Source organism: Equus caballus, chromosome 16 (genome assembly GCF_041296265.1).
Source record: "Equus caballus isolate H_3958 breed thoroughbred chromosome 16, TB-T2T, whole genome shotgun sequence".
Lineage (NCBI taxonomy): Eukaryota > Metazoa > Chordata > Mammalia > Perissodactyla > Equidae > Equus > Equus caballus.
The window spans coordinates 54,349,780-54,370,509 of NC_091699.1; the positions used below are offsets into that span (position 1 = coordinate 54,349,780).

General features: G+C 41.4%; 1 protein-coding gene across 6 annotated transcripts in view; it reads right to left on the reverse strand.

Annotated features, from left to right (window-relative positions):
* SNRK (SNF related kinase) overlaps positions 1-16,195 on the reverse strand; it is a 60,692-nt gene extending 44,497 nt beyond the window's left edge. The window contains exons 1-5 of one of the 6 annotated variants that reach the window (XM_023620628.2): positions 16,044-16,176; positions 12,937-12,986; positions 2,361-2,419; positions 583-708; positions 14-487 (exon numbers count right to left, since the gene is read on the reverse strand). In XM_023620628.2, the coding sequence (XP_023476396.1) occupies positions 14-487; positions 583-708; positions 2,361-2,419; positions 12,937-12,986; positions 16,044-16,133 (799 nt within the window). In that variant the 5' untranslated portion in view covers positions 16,134-16,176. Of the gene's footprint in view, positions 1-13; positions 709-2,344; positions 2,420-12,936; positions 12,987-16,043 lie in introns of all 6 variants that reach the window. The other 5 variants (XM_023620632.2, XM_023620631.2, XM_070237889.1 and 2 more) reach the window with 5 other exon arrangements.
* Positions 16,196-20,730: the final 4,535 nt, after the last annotated feature.

Genomic DNA, 20,730 nt, shown 5'->3' on the forward strand with positions numbered 1-20,730 from the left:
GAAGGTTACCTACCTACTGCGGGTGCATCATACTCATCACCAAGCAGAATTTCTGGAGCAGAATATGCAAGAGATCCACAGCTTGTAGTGAGCTTCTTCCCTGGTTGAAATTTGTTGCTGAAACCAAAGTCTGTCAGCTTTACAAGACCTTGTTTTTCAAAGAAGACCACATTCTCTGGTTTTAAGTCTCTGTGAACCACATGGAGTTTATGGCAATAAGATATAGCATGAACTATCTGAGCAAAGTACTTCTTGGCCAAGTCTTCATTAAGTCCCTCCTCATGTTTCATTATGTAATCAAACATATCTCCTCCATCTCCAAGTTCTAGAATAAGATATAGTTTGGTCTGGGTGTCAATAACTTCATAGAGGCGTACGATGTTGGGATGCTGCACTAGTTTCATGCATCTCACTTCTTGGAAAAGATGACCAGTGGCTAGAGTGTCCAATTTTGTCTTGTCAATAACTTTTACTGCCACTTTTTCACCTGTAAAGACATGCCTGGCAAGTTTAACCACTGCAAAATGACCTCGACCCAAGGTTTTATCCAGATCATATAATCCAGCAATCTTTCCATCATACCCTCGCTTGAATCCTGCCATGCTGGTCCGACAGAAGAAAAAATATTTAGACTGTGTGAAATGGATCTTCTCATATAAGAATATCTGGTGAAAATAAGGAATTCATTTTCAATGTCACCATGGACATCTACAAAATAAGAGGAACAAAATTAAGTTTCTGTAACTTTTCCTTTTATAGTTTCATTTTAAAAAAAATTTTGGTTTAAGAGAAGCTTGAAGTAAATAAATTGAGATATAAAATGAGTCAGGGCAATTTATAATAACCTATTAATATATTCAGGGCTTACATTATAAAGGTTGAGAATTTAAATACCATATTAAATTTTGCAAACTGAAAAAAATCAGTTTGTTGAAACAATTTTTTGGCAATGTCAGATATAAGAAAATTGGCAAGTCTGATAAGACATGTTTTAAAAAAACATTTTTCAAAAGTAATTTCAATTAGCATCGTAAAAAACAAGGCAAGAATTGACAAGGGAAAACACAAAGAATAAACACTTAGACAGAAAGCCAACAACTCTTCTTGTTACTCCAAGACTAGCACCATTTCCTATAAATACAAAAAATCCCTTCCGTGAAGCCTTCTCTAACTCTCCCAGCTGTCTGACCAAAATCTGTGCTTTTACCCACTATGCTACAATGTCTCTGTAAATTAATTTCAGAACCAAAACTAAATCATTAATCCTGTGTCGATTAAGATTTGTAAAATAAGAAACCAGTATGATGTAAAGGTTCTGGAGAAAAAGCAAAATTTCTTCTATATGGTATATTATTCTTGTTATCTGAGCTAGTAATTTTAATAAGATTAACAGGAAAATCCAAATGGAAAGATCTTGCTTAATTTGGACAGTAGTTCCCCAAAAGAAAGTTTAATTCAGGCATATTAATTTTCAAAAATAGAAAACTCTAATCTAACTCCAGGGGGCAGAAAACTATCTTCAAATCTGTAACTTCAATTAATCATAAGGGCAGTAATTATACTTAAAATTCTACCCAAGTCCATGTTTCTACAGTACAAACTTGCAAATGCAACTTTAGCTGTCAAAACAAACTTCTTCAGGCTGCCCCCAAGTTATATAATATTGCTTTTTCATGTATCACTTCAGTTTAGACATTTTCCTGGAATGTGGCATACAAATCAGATTTAATAAATAAATCTGAGTTTGTTTAAATTTTAATTTAATTAGATTTTATTTTTAATTTTATTTTCTTACAAAGCAATAAATTAATATACAGATAAGGAAAAACAGATCTTTTCTTAGGGTCTCAGACACCCAGAGATAATCACTATTAATAGCTCAATGCTTCTCTTCCCAGAACTGTGCGAGCAAAGGGGCGGAGTGGAATAATTTGTAATCCACTTGCAAGTTCATGGGAAAGGATCTTACAGGGTCTCCTCATAACGACAGACTACCTTGTAGTGAAATGATTAGTCACTCTCACTATCAACAAACTTACTTTTTTTTAATACTTTTTTTAGGTACACATATGCCTTTTCATTGTCTATGAAACTATAATTGTATACCTAAAAACAGGACATTATGATTAACTGGAGGTTGGGAGGAAAAATATCCTTGTTATTGAACATCTTTTTAAATACTAGTCCACTGTCTAATTCTACTATTAAGTGCATTTTGAGTTAGCACAGGAAATAATTAAGTCGTTTTTTGATCTTTGAGGATCTTGCAGTGCCCAAGAATCATTCTGAACATCAATGCCAAATGTTAAGAGGTGGCTTATATAAAGTAAAGGTGACTCCGTACCGGCTCCAAGACATACCCTGCAAACTGCATACTGAATAATCCTTATTACTGTGTTTTCTTGGTTGCTTCTTTCTCCTAAAAGAAAATACAGAGAAAGATTTCAGTTTAGTTCTATTTGTTTTAACTTCGCTTAAAATCAAATATATACCCGAAGACTGGATCCAGGCAAACATACAAAAATGGCAAATTTGTCTTTAGTAACCCAGTCTTCCATTATCTTTCTCCCCTCCATGAATTACAACTCACTCAAGGAATGTCTAGTAAACAGGAATTTCACAAAGGAGAGAGAAAAACTGTTCCAGGTAGACAGGTTAGAAATGATTATTCCACTGGAATTCTAGAGGAGGAAACAATAATAATGAACAACAGTAAATCCTCTATTTTCTAAATGCCTCCTGGATAACAGGCACCAAATCCCCATTTCACTAAATCCTCACTAAGAGCCTGCAAGGTGGGCAAATGAGGCTCAACTTGCCCAATAGGCAGCAGTCCACGGCTCTAATCGGCTCAGCCTGGCTTCAAAGCCCAACCTGCCTGCAGGAGCCCCTCCAGGCTCACGAAACACTCTCTCCAATAGCCAAGGAGGGCAACTTTTCAAACACTGTCTTCGAGCAGGCCAGCAGAAGTCAATTACAATGCCAGCATCGGGGAACACACAGAACACTTTCACATGGGAAGTTTTCTATTTGATAGTAAACAAGAACTATCACTATGAACAGAGAGAATGTGAGCAGATCACTGATATCTCAGTTTGCAGCACAGCAATGGAGTACTGACTGAAGGCCTCGCAGGCCTTTCCCCAACACTGAAATGTCACATAAAGAACTGAAAGGCCCAAACATTCATACTCAGCCAAGGCAATTTACACAATACACTAAAGGTGAGTGTCCAGGTAATACTGAGCTCAGGCTCACGTGAGCTCGGGGGAAAAGGAGTGCAATGAGGTAGGGTAAAGCAGACACGAAAGCTGAAAGAGGTAAGAAAGAGAGGTGGACGTGAAAAACAAGTCTACTGCTGGGAACGAGGGGATGAAGAGAGAGGAGATAACTCTGCGGCACAACGGGGCCAGCAAAGTCATAGGCACAGGTGAACCCTGGGATGCCTACCTGGTCCTTCAGCTCCAGGGGGCATACGGTAGCTCCTCCCATTACCCTTGCCTGCTTCTCTCTTTCCAACAGCCTGTGCTTCATCCACAGTCCCTGGGGCCAGGCAGTGTGGTAGCCCAGTGTGCCTGAGCACTGGCTCTGAAGGCCAATGGCTGGGTGTGAATCCCAGCTCACCAATCACTAGCCAGGAGACCTGAGCAAAACCTGATCTCTCTGTATGGTCAGTTTCCTCATTAGAAAATGTGAGTAGTAAGAGTGCAACCTCATAGGTAGTGGTGAGGATTAAATGAGTTAATATGGGTCAAGTGTTTAGAATAAAGCCCAGCATAGACTAAGCAGTCAGTAAATACCAGCTACCACCACCACCATCATTGTGATAATGATGGCATCCTCGCCCACTCAAGTAGAAACTCTTTTAGTCTTCTAGGCTACTTCAAGAGAATGAATTTATGGAGCTATTATCTCTTTGCTTTCATTAAAAATTCTGCTGTTCAGTTTCCTACAACGTATTAAATTGAAAATGGGTCCTTAAGATTGATAAAGGAAATAATGTGTCCAGTTGGGCATCAAAGTCTGACGATTTCTCAATAAAACATCCCCCAAAATCTAAGTATTTGCTGTTAAAATGATTCAAAGATGATTCTCTATCAAATCTATCCTTTCAAAAAGGACTAAATATTCCCTTACATTTTTTCCCATCAAAGTCATGCAGTCTTATAGAAAATATGGAAAATACAGAACAGGAAGGAGAAAGAATAAAGAGGCATCCATATTCCTACCCTAAGATCAGCACTATTAATATTTTGGTGGTCTTTCTACAAATATTTATATACAGCTGCTTCTTTGTTTTACAAACGTGTGATCATTCTATACATAACTATGTATCTTGCAGCCTACTTTTTCCACTTGACCTATCACTTTCCTTTCAGTATTTTTGTTTTAATTATGAAATAAATATCTGTGCAGTACAAGAAAAAAATACATTTAGAACATATAGATTGGCAAAAAGAGAGGGGACTTTAAAAAAATCATCCATTATTCGACCCTCTGTTAACATTTTGGTACACAGCCTTCCAAATTTTTTTGTATGTATAATATATGCCCAGATACAAATTTTTTAATAAAATGAGATAATACACACAGACATACACACACGGGGATCGGGGGGCGACTGTAACCATTTTTTAAGTATTTCTCTCCACAATACAAGTTCACTTTAGAAAATTTAGAAAATGCAGAAAAGCACAACGGAGGAAAAAAAAACAACTGTAATCTCATCTAGGCTGACCTCTCTTCAGGTGTGAATATATATCATTTGTATCTATGCTTCTTTACAAAGCTAAAACAGTGTATATGGAGTTTGACAATTACTTTTCCTCTACTTCATATGATGAACATTTTTCCATGCACTAAGTTCTTCTAAATCAGTATTTTTAATGTCTATATGGCTAAGATGACATCTTTTAAAACAGCAAAACTACTAATTAGGCCATTCTAGAGCAGTCTTACTTAGCATATGCTCACATATGCATATAACAAGGCAGGACCTAAATGAAACAGACCAACTAGTCAAGAGTGTTTATAATATGGAAATTCATGTTTGAAAAACAAGCACTGGTATGTGTTGCAAGAATACACCCATGTTCTCCCAGCTAAAGAGAGCAGAAGCAACTGAAGTGTGCGGGTGTGGCTGGAGAAGAGGAAGGAAGTGTGGGTGGCCCTACACACGTTTTGCAAGCTGCTGAAAACAGTTGTAGAACCAGCCTCTGTTAAACCTACAGTTAATGTGGAATTCACCCTGTTGTTCTTGTCAAAATTCACGTTTAGCTCTTCATTGACATCATCACCACTGCAGCGTGGTCTGTATATCAAACAAATGTCTCCTACTCACACCTCTCCCAGGAGAGGTGAGGACAAAACAGCACTTTGCCCCAAGGTGGCTCTGTGCAGATAACCACTATGAACCAAAGCAGGGCACGAGAAACTAGAGGAGTTGAACAAAAAGGGCCACGGGCAAAAATCAGGGTACTTCCATAGCCTCTCTACATTTTGTTTGGGATATTATAAATTACCCCCCAAAATCAGACCACCAATATTCAAATATACAAAAACCTCCCAAACAAATTACATGCTTTTAAAAAAAATCTGTGCCAATGTTCTCCCTCTAATACAGACAACTAAAACAAGAATTTCTTGCAAAGTCACACTAAAATTGTATTTAAGCTTCTTACATATGGAAATTATCTGGAATCCTTTACGAATACCAAAAAATAAAAACTTTAATTCTTACTCAAGGGAAATATCAGACTAAACTGTATGTTTATAGAAAAGTTAAGTGGAGGAACTAACGATCTCTCAATGAATATTACCACCCTGATCTTACCGCTAAAATTTCAAATACACCTACAACAAAAATGGTATAGGCTGCAAGGAACACAGGAGACTGAATCCTCCAGGATACCCAGGTCAAGTAAAATAAACCCAACCCTACCATGCAGCCGCCACCGCTGCTCTTTTTATCCAAAGTCAACAAGATTGCACATTTCTGGACAAGCACTTCTCCTCCCAGTTGTTGTCAATATAAGCTATAAATCGAAGATGAAGAAACCACAAATAGGTCAACAGGTCCTAAGTTATGGAAGAAACCAGCATTTTTCACTGGATTAGTTGAATGTACTATGTGGTTATCACGCAGTATATCATGTAGCATCAGTCTGCAGTCACTGGACGGAATTAAGATGGGAACTATAAATTAAAAGGTTAAAGTCAACTATTTATTGTGAGAAATGTCCTAAAAGGCAAAATTGTACCTCCAAATATCTAAGAAAGCACTTTCCAAGGGAAGGTAACCACCTATTACAGCATGTGCTGAAAGTTTTCTTCCAAGTAGGCAATTTTAACAGACTCAGGGCCATTGAGGTGACCAGGAATGCCAGGCTGAAGACCCTGCTCCAGCCTCTCAAGGCAGTGACTGGGCTGCCAATGCAGATCAATTCCTTGAAGTGCTGGTTTGAGTAATCTTTATTTCTTCTAAGTAAAACAAGCTATAGCCCAGGATATATCAAGGAATTTGAACGTACTCAGGAGTCTGGCGATTTATTAACTGATGTAGAGTAGTACTCAGTATTTGTAGAGAGAAAGGGGTTAACATCCAAGCCACAAAACCTACACCGGCACAGATATAAGTTCAAATTCCTCAACAGAATTGCCTCATTAAAGTGATGAAAAATGTTAAGCATGTCACCATTTCTACCTAAGGGTATGTGAGACTTAAAAAATTAGTATGGTGACAGCCCTGGTATAAAGTGCTCGAATAATAAATGATGACCTAAGCAAAAGCTAGTGTGTAGGAAATACTCCAAAATAAATAAAGCCAACCCACAATTACTCCTTTGCCAAGAAAACAGAATCTAAGTTGGAACTTAGGGAGAATTTAAAAACTTAATAATCTAAATCTCTCTTCCAAAGCTTTTATTAACACTGTCAAAACTCATGTTAACTCCCTATCATCTTTTTTCCCCCTGCTGCTACTGTGATGAAAATAGTCATTTAAAAATGGTCAGGGGCCAGCCCCGTGGCCAAGTGGTTAAGTTCGCGCGCTCCGCTTCAGCAGCCCAGGGTTTTGACAGTTTGGATCCTGGGCGCGGACACGGCACTGCTCATCAGGCCATGCTGAGGTGGTGTCCCACATGCCACAACTGGAAGGACCCACAAGTAAAAATATACAACTGTGTACCGGGGCACTTTGGGGAGAAAAAGGAAAAATAAAATCTTTAAAAAAAAAAGGAAACTGGTCAAAAAAGAATGTTGGAATAGAAAAAAATCAACTAATCCATAAACAAAAATAGTGGCACCTAACATTTCACTGACTTTGATTTGAAAAACATAATCATTTGGGGATTCTCTTACACTGCTGGGACTGAAAATTACCTTTCTGAAAAGCAACTTGGCAATGTATGTATCAAGAGCGTTAAAATAATTAATATCCTTGATTCAGTAATCTTACTACTAGATTTATGTCTTTCAGAAATAAAGATGTGGACAAATATTTATATTCAACAATGTTCTATGATATCTATATATGCAAAAAAATCAGAAAAACCCTAAGGGTCTACAATAAGGAAATTGTTAAATAAATCACAGTAAACCTAACATCAACACTATGCTGCTATATTTTGAGGCTATTTAATCTCATGGAGAAATTCTCACAAGAAAAGGTTAATTAAAAAATTCACATACTAAATTTGATGGCATATGATACCAATGTTTTAAAAAAGCATATAATTTGTCTGCATATATATATATCAAAAATATCAAAATGTTAAATTGGTAAGATTATAGAATTTTTTTTTCTTTATGCTTTTCTCTTCAAGTTTCTGGCAATAAACGTATGCTGCTTTTATAATCTAGGAAGGCAGAGGTTATTAAAATTTTAACTTTCTGAACATAATTATTCCTTCAACTTACTTTTCCATTGAGATTATGAAATACACCAATTTCCCTGAAAATATATTGTCTGAAGCCTACTTATGTAACCTTAAGAAATAAGACATATTCAATGAAATATTTTGCTTCCCATGAGGGATGCGATTCCTTCAGGCTGAGGAAAGAACAGGAACCACATCTATTTTCATTAGCAAATATTTGAGCACTAATTGTGAAGGACACAACACAGTTCCTGTCCTTTAGAATCTTACAGATATCTACATATAAAAAGATAAGTAATTGTACGAGTCAGCCTAGGCGAGGTATGTCCAAGGAAGAGTAGAGAATATTAGAGGCAGGATCCCCAAGGACAGGGGCAGCCCACAGACCAGGGCTTACCAACTTCAATGGTGGCGGGGAGTGGACCACCACTCCCAAAAGTGGGGGGACCATGCGGCAGAGAGTGCACGTGGCTGGCTAGCTTCAGAAAGGAGAACACTAGCTTGGGTGAAGTTATAATTTAGGGTAGAAGTGAGATAAGTTTAGCAGGGTTAAGAAGGCTGATCCTGAAAAATACCTAATGGCTCACCATCTGGGAATCCGTGATGAACTCTCACCTTCTCAAAACTAAGGGAAAACCTGACATACTAAATAACTCACCACATTATCTTTGAATTATATTTAAGGTTAATTAAAGTGTCATTAAAGAGTTAAAAAAGCACAGAAGGAGCTTCTCATCACAGAGCTGATGTGAGGCCTCAACAGCAGAGGAAAACTCTCAAGGTATTAACAGAAAAGCAACCGAAGAATAAGGGCATTAGAGAATTTAAACCAATTTAAAAAGTTCGCTGTTCACGTTAAAGTTCCATAAAACACTGATTTTTGTTTTGACTTACTAGATCTTTCGCATTATCACGCATGCTACTTTTGAAAAAGTCATTACTAGCCTAAGTAGGTTTATATAGAAATGAGTCCTATACGCAAAACCACAGTTGACTTTTCCTTCATTGTCTCAGTGCATATTTTAAAAATGTCTTTTACTGCCACAACTGCCCATTTTAGAATTCCAGTTCTGCCTTGATGCAGGTCTCAAAAAGAGTAAACAATTTAATTACTGGGACTCTACATACGTACTGGGCTCTCTACATTTTTACATCATTCATTCCTCACAACCCGCAATATAATGGAAGTATCATACCCTATTACAGACGAGACAGCAGGGTCAAAGAGGTTAAGGACTCTCCTTGCCCCAGTCCTACACCCAGGTAAGAGCTGCCTAGGTTGGACTCCAGGTCCCACTGAATCCTGGGCCCTTTATTTTTTCCTGCAATTATATAATGCCTCCCTTTGACCTAGGCCTTTCTAATTCCCAGGGAAACGACAGCACTGAAATAAATCTATTCTGACATTTCTGTTGTTCCTCCAATTCTGACATGCCACGTGAGTTACCTGCCCCAGCAATCAATTAAAAGGAGGAAATTCCCTAGTGCCTCCAAAGACTCACCTAATAAACATGATTAACAAGTAATCCCATTAAAAACTATTTGAAATTTTTAGAAACTGCTTTTTAAGTTGAGAAAGAAAGTTAAAGGCAAATAACCATTCAAAAGACGGACTGAGGTAATTCCTGGTCATCTGAAAATAGAACGGCACCTTGAAAATAACTTCAGAGTTTGCATACAATTTTGTGATGGCAAGATTCCTCTCCAGAGGCACAGAACAGCCAACACCAAGTGAGTAATTCAAGTAAAATTTAGGGAAGTTCTATTTTCTGCTTAAAAACTTTAACCTTTCCTAGACTGCAGTTTTGTTTTTTTTTTTTTTAGGAAGATTAGCCCTGAGCTAACATCTGCCACCAATCCTCCTCTTTTTGCTGAGGAAGACTGGCCCTGAGCTAGCATCCATGCCTATCTTCCTCTACTTTATATGTGGAATGCCTACCACAGCATGGCTTGATAAGCAGTGCATAGGTCCACACCTGGGATCCAAACCAGCAAACCCAGGGCCACCAAAGTGCAACGTGTGAACTTAACCGCTGCACCACCGGGCCGGCCCCTCTTAAACTGCAATTTTAATGTACTTTGCAAATTACATTCTCTCCATTTGTTTCTGAAAAAGCATTTTCCTTCACAACAGGATTAGTAAACACTCAATAAAATAAGCGCAGAAAGGATAAAATCAAGCCCTGAAACTATAGACTGAATATTCTCATTCCAAATTTCTCCAGTAGTACTGAAAATACTTTATGCCAATAAGGAGAGAGCTGTTTAACCTATAGAAAATGAGATAAAATAGAAAGCTAAACTTTACTTTAAAATTCAACAGCTCTGCTTTTGTCCAGTGCTAAATAAAAAGGGTGAGGAGGGGCTGGTCCCATGGCTAAGTGGTTAGGTTTGTACACTCTGCTTTGGAGGGCCGGGGTTCACTGGTTTGGATCCTGAGCACAGACCAACACTCCACCCATCAAGCCATGCTGAGGCAGCAACCCACGCGGAAGAACTAGAAGGACATACAACCAGGATACACAACTACGTACCAGGGCTTTCAGGAGATAAAAGAGAGAGAAAACAAAAAGAGGAAGATTGGCAACAGATGTTAGCTCAGAGCCAATCTTCCTTACCAAAAGAAAAAAGAAAAAAAAAAGGGCTGTGGAATATTCTGACTACTTTAAAAAGAGATCCATGAATACAGTACACTCGTACACTCTAGCTTCAAAATTTGCCCACAAATATTTGTTAGTATAATGTCCTAAATCTAAAATCAACTTTATCTAGGTAACTTATACTGTAGGAGTAAAACTTACATTATCTAAAATATAATCTAATACAGAAGAACCAACATGGCTGAGAATTAAACTCAATTATATATATTATTCAAACCTTGTCCCCTAGCTATGCAATATAGAATAAAGACAATATATTGGCCTAAAAGGTGTGTGTGTACATAGAGGGGAGGGAACACCCAGAGAGGAGCTGGGATAGCACACTAAGATTCAGCATCTCAGAGTACCACATAGTCAACCTTTCTTATTATCTTCACCATAGAGGGTGCACTTTAAAAATCATTAAAATTCATTTATTCAGCAAATATGAGGAGCAGTATCATAGCACAGTGGAAAGAGTACCACAGCATCTGGAGCCCAACAAGTTACTCAACTTCTACAGACAGACATGTCTTTATCTATAAAACAAAGATAATCACCACCTTAGACAGTTACTATGAAAGCTAAACAGGATAATATATATTAGCACGGTGTGAGTGGGATCAAAATCACCCAGTGATTTTTTTCCCAACTCTTCAGAGCTGGCCTCCTCCCAGGAGAGTCCAATATTTGAGAGGGGCTGTATACTTAGTTCCCCGTCTTATTTTGCTATTTGGGCCTAAGTGGCCCACCAAAGTGCCCCTAAACGCCTCTACTGCATCTACTAGGAAGATCCCTGCCTCAAGTTGTTTACAATCTTTGACAGGGACAGACATGCCAGTAGAGGTGTTCTCTTCCCTAAACCTGCCTTGGGAGTTCATAGAAGACATCTCAGAGAAAGTCATTTTTTTGTGTGTCTGACTAAGAATTGAAGATGGAGATGGCAGGAAAGAGGCTTTCCAGAAAAGAGAGCTGAGAGAGCTTAGTGTGACGGGGACAGTAACACATGCAGAGCGTAGGAGACAAGGTCAGACAGGTAGGCAAGGGCCAGACACCCAAAGGGCCTTGTATTCCATGCAAGTCAGCTGATGTTCCTCAGGTGTGGCCAGCCCTTATGTGCTTCAGGGCCGAGCTTAAAGGTCGCCTTCCTGACCATGGCCTTCCCCTCCCCACGCCCCTGCACACCGTTTCTCTGTGCCCTCTTATAGCACCACGTCCTTTTCCATTATGGCCCTTATCACACTTGTGGTTACATGATTATTAGCGTGACTAATAATCTGTGCCCTCCACACGACTAATGGTAAGTTCAGTCCATTTAAGGCCCATGTCCATTTTATTCAGCTCTGTATCCCAGGGCCTGCCGAATACAGCATCTACCCAAAATACATAGATACATTTTATTAAATGAACAAATGAAAGCTGGCACTAACAAGCCAAAGAAGACTCCTGAGCTGGGGAACGGCAATCAGAAGTGACAGTTAAACGAAGCGCTCTGGCAGCAAAGTGAAGATCAGACCGGAAAGGCAAGCCTCGAGCTGGGAGACAAGTACAGAGACTACTGAAAACGTCTCCCGGTAAATGACTACTTTGACTTGAAAACACGGGCAGCTAGCATCTGGGCAGTGACGATGAGGACGTCACGGAGGAGACACGTTTAGGAAGTAGAATCCAAGAACTCAATGCCCAGCGGGAAAAGCAAAGAAGGAAACCTGGAATGACTCTGGCAGAGAATGGAGCAGGTGGTGCCCTTCACCGACACCAGGGACACAGGACAGGAACCAACACTTCCTGAACAGCTACTGCATGCTGGTACAGAGAGGAAGATTTGCTTCTAGTTCTGAAATTCTACGACCGAAAACAATTTAAATCCAACCCAGCTGTACTAAAATGGGTACGGTTTCTATTAACAGGGTAATAAAATCAACAAACTAAAGTTTAGATTTTTCAAGTTCCTTCATCAAGTTACTTCTTGGGTACGCTGACTATACACAAGGCACAACTCTGTCTGGTCTGGGGATGCAGAAATCAAAGAAGTGGTCTCTGCCTTCAAAGAGCTGACCATCTTTTGGGTTTGAGAAAGATAATCTCATGTCGACAACTAAGAAACTGAGGCCGAGTAAGGCTAGGATGTGATCAGTTACATGTCCTGTAACCCACACTTCAGGAGCACTAATTTCATAAGCCACATGACACTTCTGGGCCAATATGTAGTTGAGGGAGTATGTGTTTGGATAAACGATAGACCTGATCTTACTTTGAGCCTGGAGACACTCTGGGACTGAAAACATCACAGTGCATGGGCAGATGAAGCCCTCTGACTTTGAAGCAACTGCTGAGTAGCGACGTGACAGCAGTTTGTTGGGGGCACGTACGACACAAGTAAGGAGGAACAAGGCCTCATCTGTCATGGAAGAGCCTACCTGAGCAGAGGCCAAGTGCTGGAGGGACCAAAGCAGAATCTCAGGAGGCTCTGGAAGTGACAGCAAAGAAATAAATGTTCAGGGAAAGTGAAGTAGGAATCCTCATTAGACAGCTTCCTCCCTTACCACTGGCAAGAAATGGTTTCCCATGGGATATAAGGCCTCAACCCAAAGCAGCTGTACAGAAAAACAGATGAGGAAACGATCCACAGTGTGAATAACGTAGCTCAGATCACCCAGGACAGACAACTTCCAGTGCTCACTCAGGAGGCCACTGAGTCTGAGAGATTCTACAGCAGCACTTCGCAAACTAAAGCAAAACACCAAAACACTTCCCCTCCATGCCCACAGCTACTGCCCCAGCTCCCCCCGCTTCCTTTTCATGTTCTTTTTAAAAAAAGAACAGCTGCACGGTCTCTACCTCTGCAACTCCCTTTCACCCACTTGGATCGAAGTCCTCCCTCCACCACCTGACCTTGTCTTCTCATCCTCCCTGAACCATCAGAGCCCTTTCCCCTTTTCTCTGCCTGGGAACTCTACCTGTTCTTTAAGACCAGTTCAACTGTCACCTCCTCCATGAAGCATTCCCACATCAGATTGTTCCTTGCCCCATCTCTGTGCCTTTACGGGGTTTTCGCCTATGCCTCACCACAGCATTCATCGGATCCTATTGTTACTGTTTACCTCAGTGTCCCCAATAGCCTGTAAACAACTAAAAGCAAAAACTGGTTCTTATTCATTTTTCTATTGCTACCCTCTAACCCAGGGCCCCCAAAACAGAGAAACAAAGGCTCCATAAATGAACATAGGTTAAGTTTACCTTCAAAACTGCTGGAATTCACTTAACTTTTCCACCCAAGTTGCTCTAAGAATTTACCTGCACTACACGCACACTGGGAAGTACCTAAATTCTGAATAATAATTTTCTTATAAAAGCATCTTGGCCAAAACTCTACTTTTTGGTTGTTAAGCAAACAGCTGGCATGCAGTTATATCAAGTCTTTAGAGTTCCTCATCTATGTTTAATTCCTAAAATCCTGTCCACTTGCACTCTTTTCTTCCTGGGCAGTGTAATGAGCTTGTAGGCTCAGACAAGCGGCTACGAGGAAGAAATCAAGCCTTATTTATACCGAGGCTTAGAACCACGACTGCTCAACATCTCCAAAAAAACATAGCTTTTTTCCTATTTAGTTTCACTTTCTATATGAGCGAAACACCCATAGCAAAGTTTAGACAAATAGTATTTCCTGCCACCAGTAAAAATACTAGGAAAACCCTTCAATTTTAATAAGGACATTGAAAAGCCTTCAGTTTAGGATTATGGGATTAAATTAGAACCATAAAGGCCCAATCTATATTTCTGTTCTAGAAAAATAAACATCAATATAACTTCTGAGTTCTCATGTCTTAAACGAATGGATTTTACTGCAGTAAGAAAAAATTTACTCAGAATAGTAAAAAATTAATAGAATGAGAGTGATTTTTGTGCACAAAATAAAACAATAAAAACTCATTGTGCAAACTTAGAAAAGAGAAAGGTGGCACTCAAGTTCCCTGCCTGGAAAGCCTTTTAGATGCAGTATTAGGAAAAGTAAGCAACCTGCACTTGATTTTCAGTTACTATACTGCTTCAACACGTGACCTTGGGAATGTCATGTAACTTCTCTCATTTCTAGTTCTGTAAAATGGGAATGACATCTGTTTTCCTAACAGGGAAAATTAGACAGCTGGATAAAAGAATCAATATGTATTTGTTTTGTTTGGGTTTTTTTCCTAAGAAATTTGTCTAATTAGTATGCTTTAATCACCACTTGTACAGTACATTCCTCTTCAGGAATTCAATTCCAAGAGAAATATTTAAGCAGACGCTGAAGACAGATTTCCTTAAGGGGATGATTTTATAAATCTGGAAAGCAATGTAACAAGATTATAAATTAACTAATTGATTACATAAGCTTTGACAACCCCAGGCTTTCAAGTACACTGATACACATTCTGATAAATTAGACTGGTTTGGGACTAGCATCCCAACCCCATACAAACTGAAGGAACCCAAACTGAGGTGTCTGATGTTTGACAGGAATTCGGTGGAAATTCAACAGGATGCCCAACATCTGCAGTTTCATCACTTGGCAAGCCATGCTTCACCTTTCACCATAAAATGTTAAAGGCATTAAGACAGCTTTATCACCTGTTTCTAAGACTTTGAGAATGCGCTCAATTAAATGGAAGGGGGAAAAGTAGCTCGACAGAAAGATCCTATATCCTCAGATGTATACAAATCTAAGAACCCCACTGCTAAATTCTCCCCAAATGCTAGACTTGAACCGAACTCCCTATGAAGCCATGGGATTGCATCTGATCCAAGTGTCAGGAACAACATAGCTCCAGGAACCCTCCCAGGATAAAAGGCTGTCACTTTCCTTGGATCCCAGGTCCAAGTAAAAGTCAGGAAGGTTTTTGTAAAAAAGGTCCAGAGAGAAATCAACAGGCGATGACTATGGAAAAGAACGGAGGTTTCCCAATCTGAAAAATTCTAGCTCTCCCTCAGGAACGACACCGCTCCTCCTTCCTTACCCCACTGCCCTTCCTATACAGACAACAATATCTCCATTCCATTGTAAGGCTGCAGTTTTACCGAGGAACCCCCTTGCCGCGGCCAGATTGCTAGATTCGTCGGAAAAAGGAAACATTCGGAGAAGAATACACGCCCCGCGAGAGAACCTGGGCGCGGGGAGCCCGGCCGGGGCGCGGGGCCCGCGGGCGCCGCACTCGGCCCGCTCCGGGGCGGGGCGCGGGGATGCGGACGCCTCCCGAGGTGCCGCAATCCCGCCGCGGCCGCAAGGGCAGGGCCTCCGGGTGCCAGCGCCGGCCGCCGCAATGACGGGTCCCGCCCGGGCCCCGCCGCCAGGCCGCGCCGCCGCCACCCGGGGCCCGCGTCCTCCCGGGCCCGCGCTGCGGCCGGCGCGGGGAGCGCTGAGCGCGCAACTTACTTTCCGCGGGCGGCGGGCGCCCCGGCCCGGGCTCCCAGCCCGGCGACGGCGGAGGCCGGCCCCACACCCCCGCCCATGCCGCCGCGCCGGGCCGCGCTCTGCGCTCGCCCCTACCTCAGCCGGCAGGCGGGCGTCCGTCCGCAACGGCCGCGGCGCCGACGACTCCCTCCCGGCCGCCGAATCCCCGCACCCAGCGCTAATCATAATACCGAGCGAGCGGCCGGCCGCGGGAGGGGTGGCGGCCGCGCTGCGCCTGCGCGGGCCGCGCGTCATTGTGACGTAAGCGCCGGGGCGGGGCTGCGGGGGGGCGGGGCGGGGCGCACCTGCGCGCCCCGGCGCGCGGGCAGCTGGAGGGCGTAGTGGCGGCGTCCTGACCCCCGCGAGTCTCCGCTACGGCTGGCGGTAGGAAGCGGGCCAGGCGCCCGAGGAGGATGGGGAACGGAGAAGGAGGAAGCACCAGGGACAAGGGACAATGGCCGAGAGAAGTAGCGCGAGCCGTCGGGGGAAATCGGAGGGAAAGGACTGCATCCGCACAAGACTGCGTCCTGGGGGCGGGGGGCTGAGAGCGGCACGCACTTCACCCTTTTAAAGGTTCACCCCATCTCCCGCCAAGGAGAGGGGAAAAATTAAATATACGTGCATATATATGTACATACATATGTGTTTTTCTCTATAGTTTCTCCTTTCTGGGAACCCAATTTGAAGGAATTTTGTTGATTTTGTTGCTATTTAAATAAAAGGAGAAAAGCCCAGAGTCTGAAGGCAGTGCTGTCTGTAAAGGTCAGCGGAGACATTGGCCCAGCCAGGCTGCCTCCTCTGGAAACAGCGTGGAACAGGAAAAAGGTCGTGGAAAGAATTAAAGCTTTTGAAGTCAGGGATTCAAAATACGCCAGGCATTAACCGTGGCACGAATGGTTCAGCTCCAGAAGGGAGCTTAGCGCTGGCCTGAGCGGGGGCGCGAGGAGGGACTCCCGCCTCCCACCCGTGAGAGCTTGGCGCACAATGGAGATCAGCTCTTTGGGGTTCCTGGAAGGGAGCGACGAGCCGGGTGCCAGGTTTCTCCAACCTGCTTTTCCCTTTCTGTTTCTCCCTGCTTCCACTTTTCCCCCAGGAAGGAACTCCTGGCAAAGAAGAACACCAGCAAAAAAAAAAAAAAAAACCTGCTTAGATGCTCCAAGCTTGATTAAATTGCTTAGAAGGATAAGAGAAATCTAGATGGCTTTAGCAAACGTCTTTGTTGACCTGCAAATATCAGAGCCTTTTCTTTCCCGCTCTCTACAGCATCAACTTTGCATGTCTGAAGATGACAAGAGTGGATTGTTGGGAGGTGAAACCCTCAGGGTAATAAAGTTTTCTATTAAAGGGGGACTCCCAGTTACCCTAATGCCCTAGCAAGGAATGATGGATCATTATCTGGGGAAGGCCTCAGGCTGGGCCTCTGCCCCTCAGGGCTGAGTCAAGGCCCCACCTCTGGGACCACTCTGATTTAGAAGGACCAGAAAAGAATAATCTCAGTTTGACACAGACATTCTCACTCGAGCAGTGTGTGAAGCAATGGCTCCTAACTTGGTTGGTGGAATTCGTTCCTTTGTTGCTGGAAAACTGGAAGGCCCTGCACTTTTCCCCTCAGGGAGATATCACTATTCAGGGAACCCTGTAGCCAAGTAAAGGGAAAAAATACCACCTTAATGGTCTCCCAAGAGAATTCCAGTGGTTGAAGGCCTCCTCTGCCAGGTCTGTAGCCCCTGAGAAATAACAGTAACCACAAAACAATGGCCATAATAAATAAGCCCTGGGAAAATAGAGCATTTATATTGCTGCTGTGCAACTCAAGATTTGAATAAATTCTATAAGGAAAACAAGGGCATAAGAATGGCAAAACAATAAATGAAAAGGAACAGAGTAATAAATTGATTTAAATAAAGTCGGCTCCAACTCCCTTCCAGAGAGAGGGGTGCAGAACTGGCCATGTGGTAAATCATTTATTCATCCCCAGTGTTTCTTGGGAAGCTGGAGTGCTGCTGGCAAGAACATGACCCGTTTTCGGTTCCACACCATAAATGTGGTAACATGATCTGATTATGCTTAGGTAAGATTTAAAAATTTTCAAGTACAAATTAATATATTATTACTTAACTTTGAATTTAAGCAAATATGTTTATTGTTGATGAAGAAACCCCTTCTTCAGTCTGCCCTGGGGCTTTCTCCAACACAAACTGCTTTTTTAATGTTAGGTCTTTTTATGGACCTGTAAGAAGCTTTAATTAGATATACAGCACTCTACAAAATGACAAGATGGAGCATGCAGGCTTGTATTACAGTCTCTGTGATTCAGATCTCAAAAATAACATAATGCCACTGATTTAAGGAAGAAGTTGTTTATTGGAAGGCAACCAGGGAGATGCTACAAATTGGATCAAGATGTGAAAAGCAAGCAGATTCATGAAAGAATTGCCATTTTCATCTTGGGACCCCCCCACCCCGACCCCAAAGCAGCTTGTGTAACAAGGTTAATCTTCTCTAGATATTGTTAGTTTTTGTAATTTATAAAAAATTTAAAAATATTTTTAAAACAACAGATATTGAGTGTTTATGTACAGTTCAGTTTTGAGTTGTGACATTTTATTTAATGATTTCCTGTTACATATTTAATTAGTCATTATGTACATTGATGCTTGTGCATTTCTAAATCCTGGCTTCATCCCATTAGGACCAAAATAATACTTCATTGGAATGGCCTAAAGAGCTCCTCAAAGACTTTCCCTCACCACCCCCTTGGCATCAGTTAGCATCTCTAACTCTCTTATCTCAGGTGTCAGTTAAGGCCAGTGTGTGTGTGTGTGTGTGTGTGTAATAAACTTTTGATTGTTGCCAACAAGGATTGAAAATGCCAGCCCTTAACTCTGCTTGTTTGCAACCTAGGAGGCATGGCAGACCTTGCCTGGCATTGAATCCCAGCTCCATTGCCAAGAGCTATAGGCTTTGGGCAGGTTGCTTAACATTCTATCTGTTTGTTTCCTCCTTTGTAAAATGGGGATAATGGTGATGATAATGACAACTTTCTTATAAGGCTGGTGTAAAGCAGTGGTTCTCAGGGTGTGCTCCCTGGACAGCAGCATCAGCTTCTCCTGGGAATGGAATCGAAATGCAAATTCTCAGGCTCCACTCCAGACCTACTAAAGCAGAAACTGTGGCTTCTCTGTTTTAAGAAGACTTTCAGGTGACTGATACAGGATAAAGTTTGAGAACCACTGTTGATGGGATTAAAAGAGTTTGTATAAAGTATTAAAATAGTGCCTGGCACACAGTAAGCAGTATATGAATATTTTTTAAATGAGTGCAGTATGATGTTGCCAAGATATACAAAGTTTAATTTAGGCCAAAAGAAGGATGCCCATGTTCCTACAACAAATAAATTCTGCTTAATCGTTTGTCCAAAGACTTTAACATGGCCTGCACAGCCCCTCATGATCTGGCCCCTGCCTTCCTTTCCTGTTCTTTGTCTTCTCCTTGTGCACTATGTCTCCAACCTTCCCAGTTCTCAGAAAGGGAATTGCTTTTTCACACCTCCACGCCTTTGCCCATTCTGTTCCCTCTGCCTGGAAAGGTCACCCACCCCTCCTGCTTTTCTCCACTTCCTACACTTGCAATCTCCCGAATTTCTACTTACCCTTCAAAACCCAACTCCATTATCCAACTTCCTCTGTGGTGCCCCTGCCCGTACTCCCCTTCAGAGCCAGGAGTTCTCTGGCCCCATAAATCCCTGTATATCCCACTTATAATATTTATCATAGGGTTTTGTAACTGTTTACTGTTCCATTTTCTCCCTTTGGATCTTAAACTCCTGGAGGACAAGGATTTGATTTTATTCAAATTTCTATTCATGCCACTTAGCACTGAGGTTGCAAGTAGGCATCCCAAGGGCTTGCGCTGCAAACTTGGGGTAAGTTTTTTCACATAGGTTCTTCAAGAAGCTGAATTAGTTGAGAACATTTTAAAATTGGGAGATTTAATTTTTTTGTTTGACAGTTTTGAGGTATAATTTGCATACCATAAAGTCCACCCATAATACATGGTGATTCAGTGATCTTTAGTAAATTTATAAAGTTGTGCAACCATCATCCCAATCCACCCCAATATTTCCATCACCGCCAAAAACCTTCCTCACATGCATTTACAGTCAATTACACTCCAGTTTCCATCTCTCGGCAACCAATGATTTGTTTCCCATCTCTATAGAGCTACCCTTTCTAGAAATGTCATAGAGATGGAATCATATAATGTGTAGTTTTTGTGTCTGGCTTCTTTCACTAAACATAATGTTTGTCCACGTTGTAGATGTGTCATTTGTTACTTCCTTTTTATTGCTGAATAGTATTCCATTATGTAGACACACTAGATTTTCCGTATCCATTTACCAGGTGATAAACATCTCATTTATTTCCTCATTTTTGCTACTATGGATAATGCTGCTGTGAATATTTACGTAAACTCTTAATGGGGACATGTTTTCATGTATATGGCTGGGTGGAATTGTTTCAGGTTACTGCTCTATGTTTCACATTTTAAGGAACTGATAAATTGTTTTCTGAAGTGACTGTACCATTTTACATTCCCCCCAGCAGTGTGTGAGGGTTCCAGTTTCTCTACAACCTTGCCAACACTTAGTATTATTAGACTTTTAGATTATCGCTATTCTAATAAATGTGTAGTGGTGTCTCATTGTGATTTTAATTTGCATTTCCCTAATGACCAATGATGTTGATCATCTTTTCCTATGCTTTTTAGCCATTCGTATATC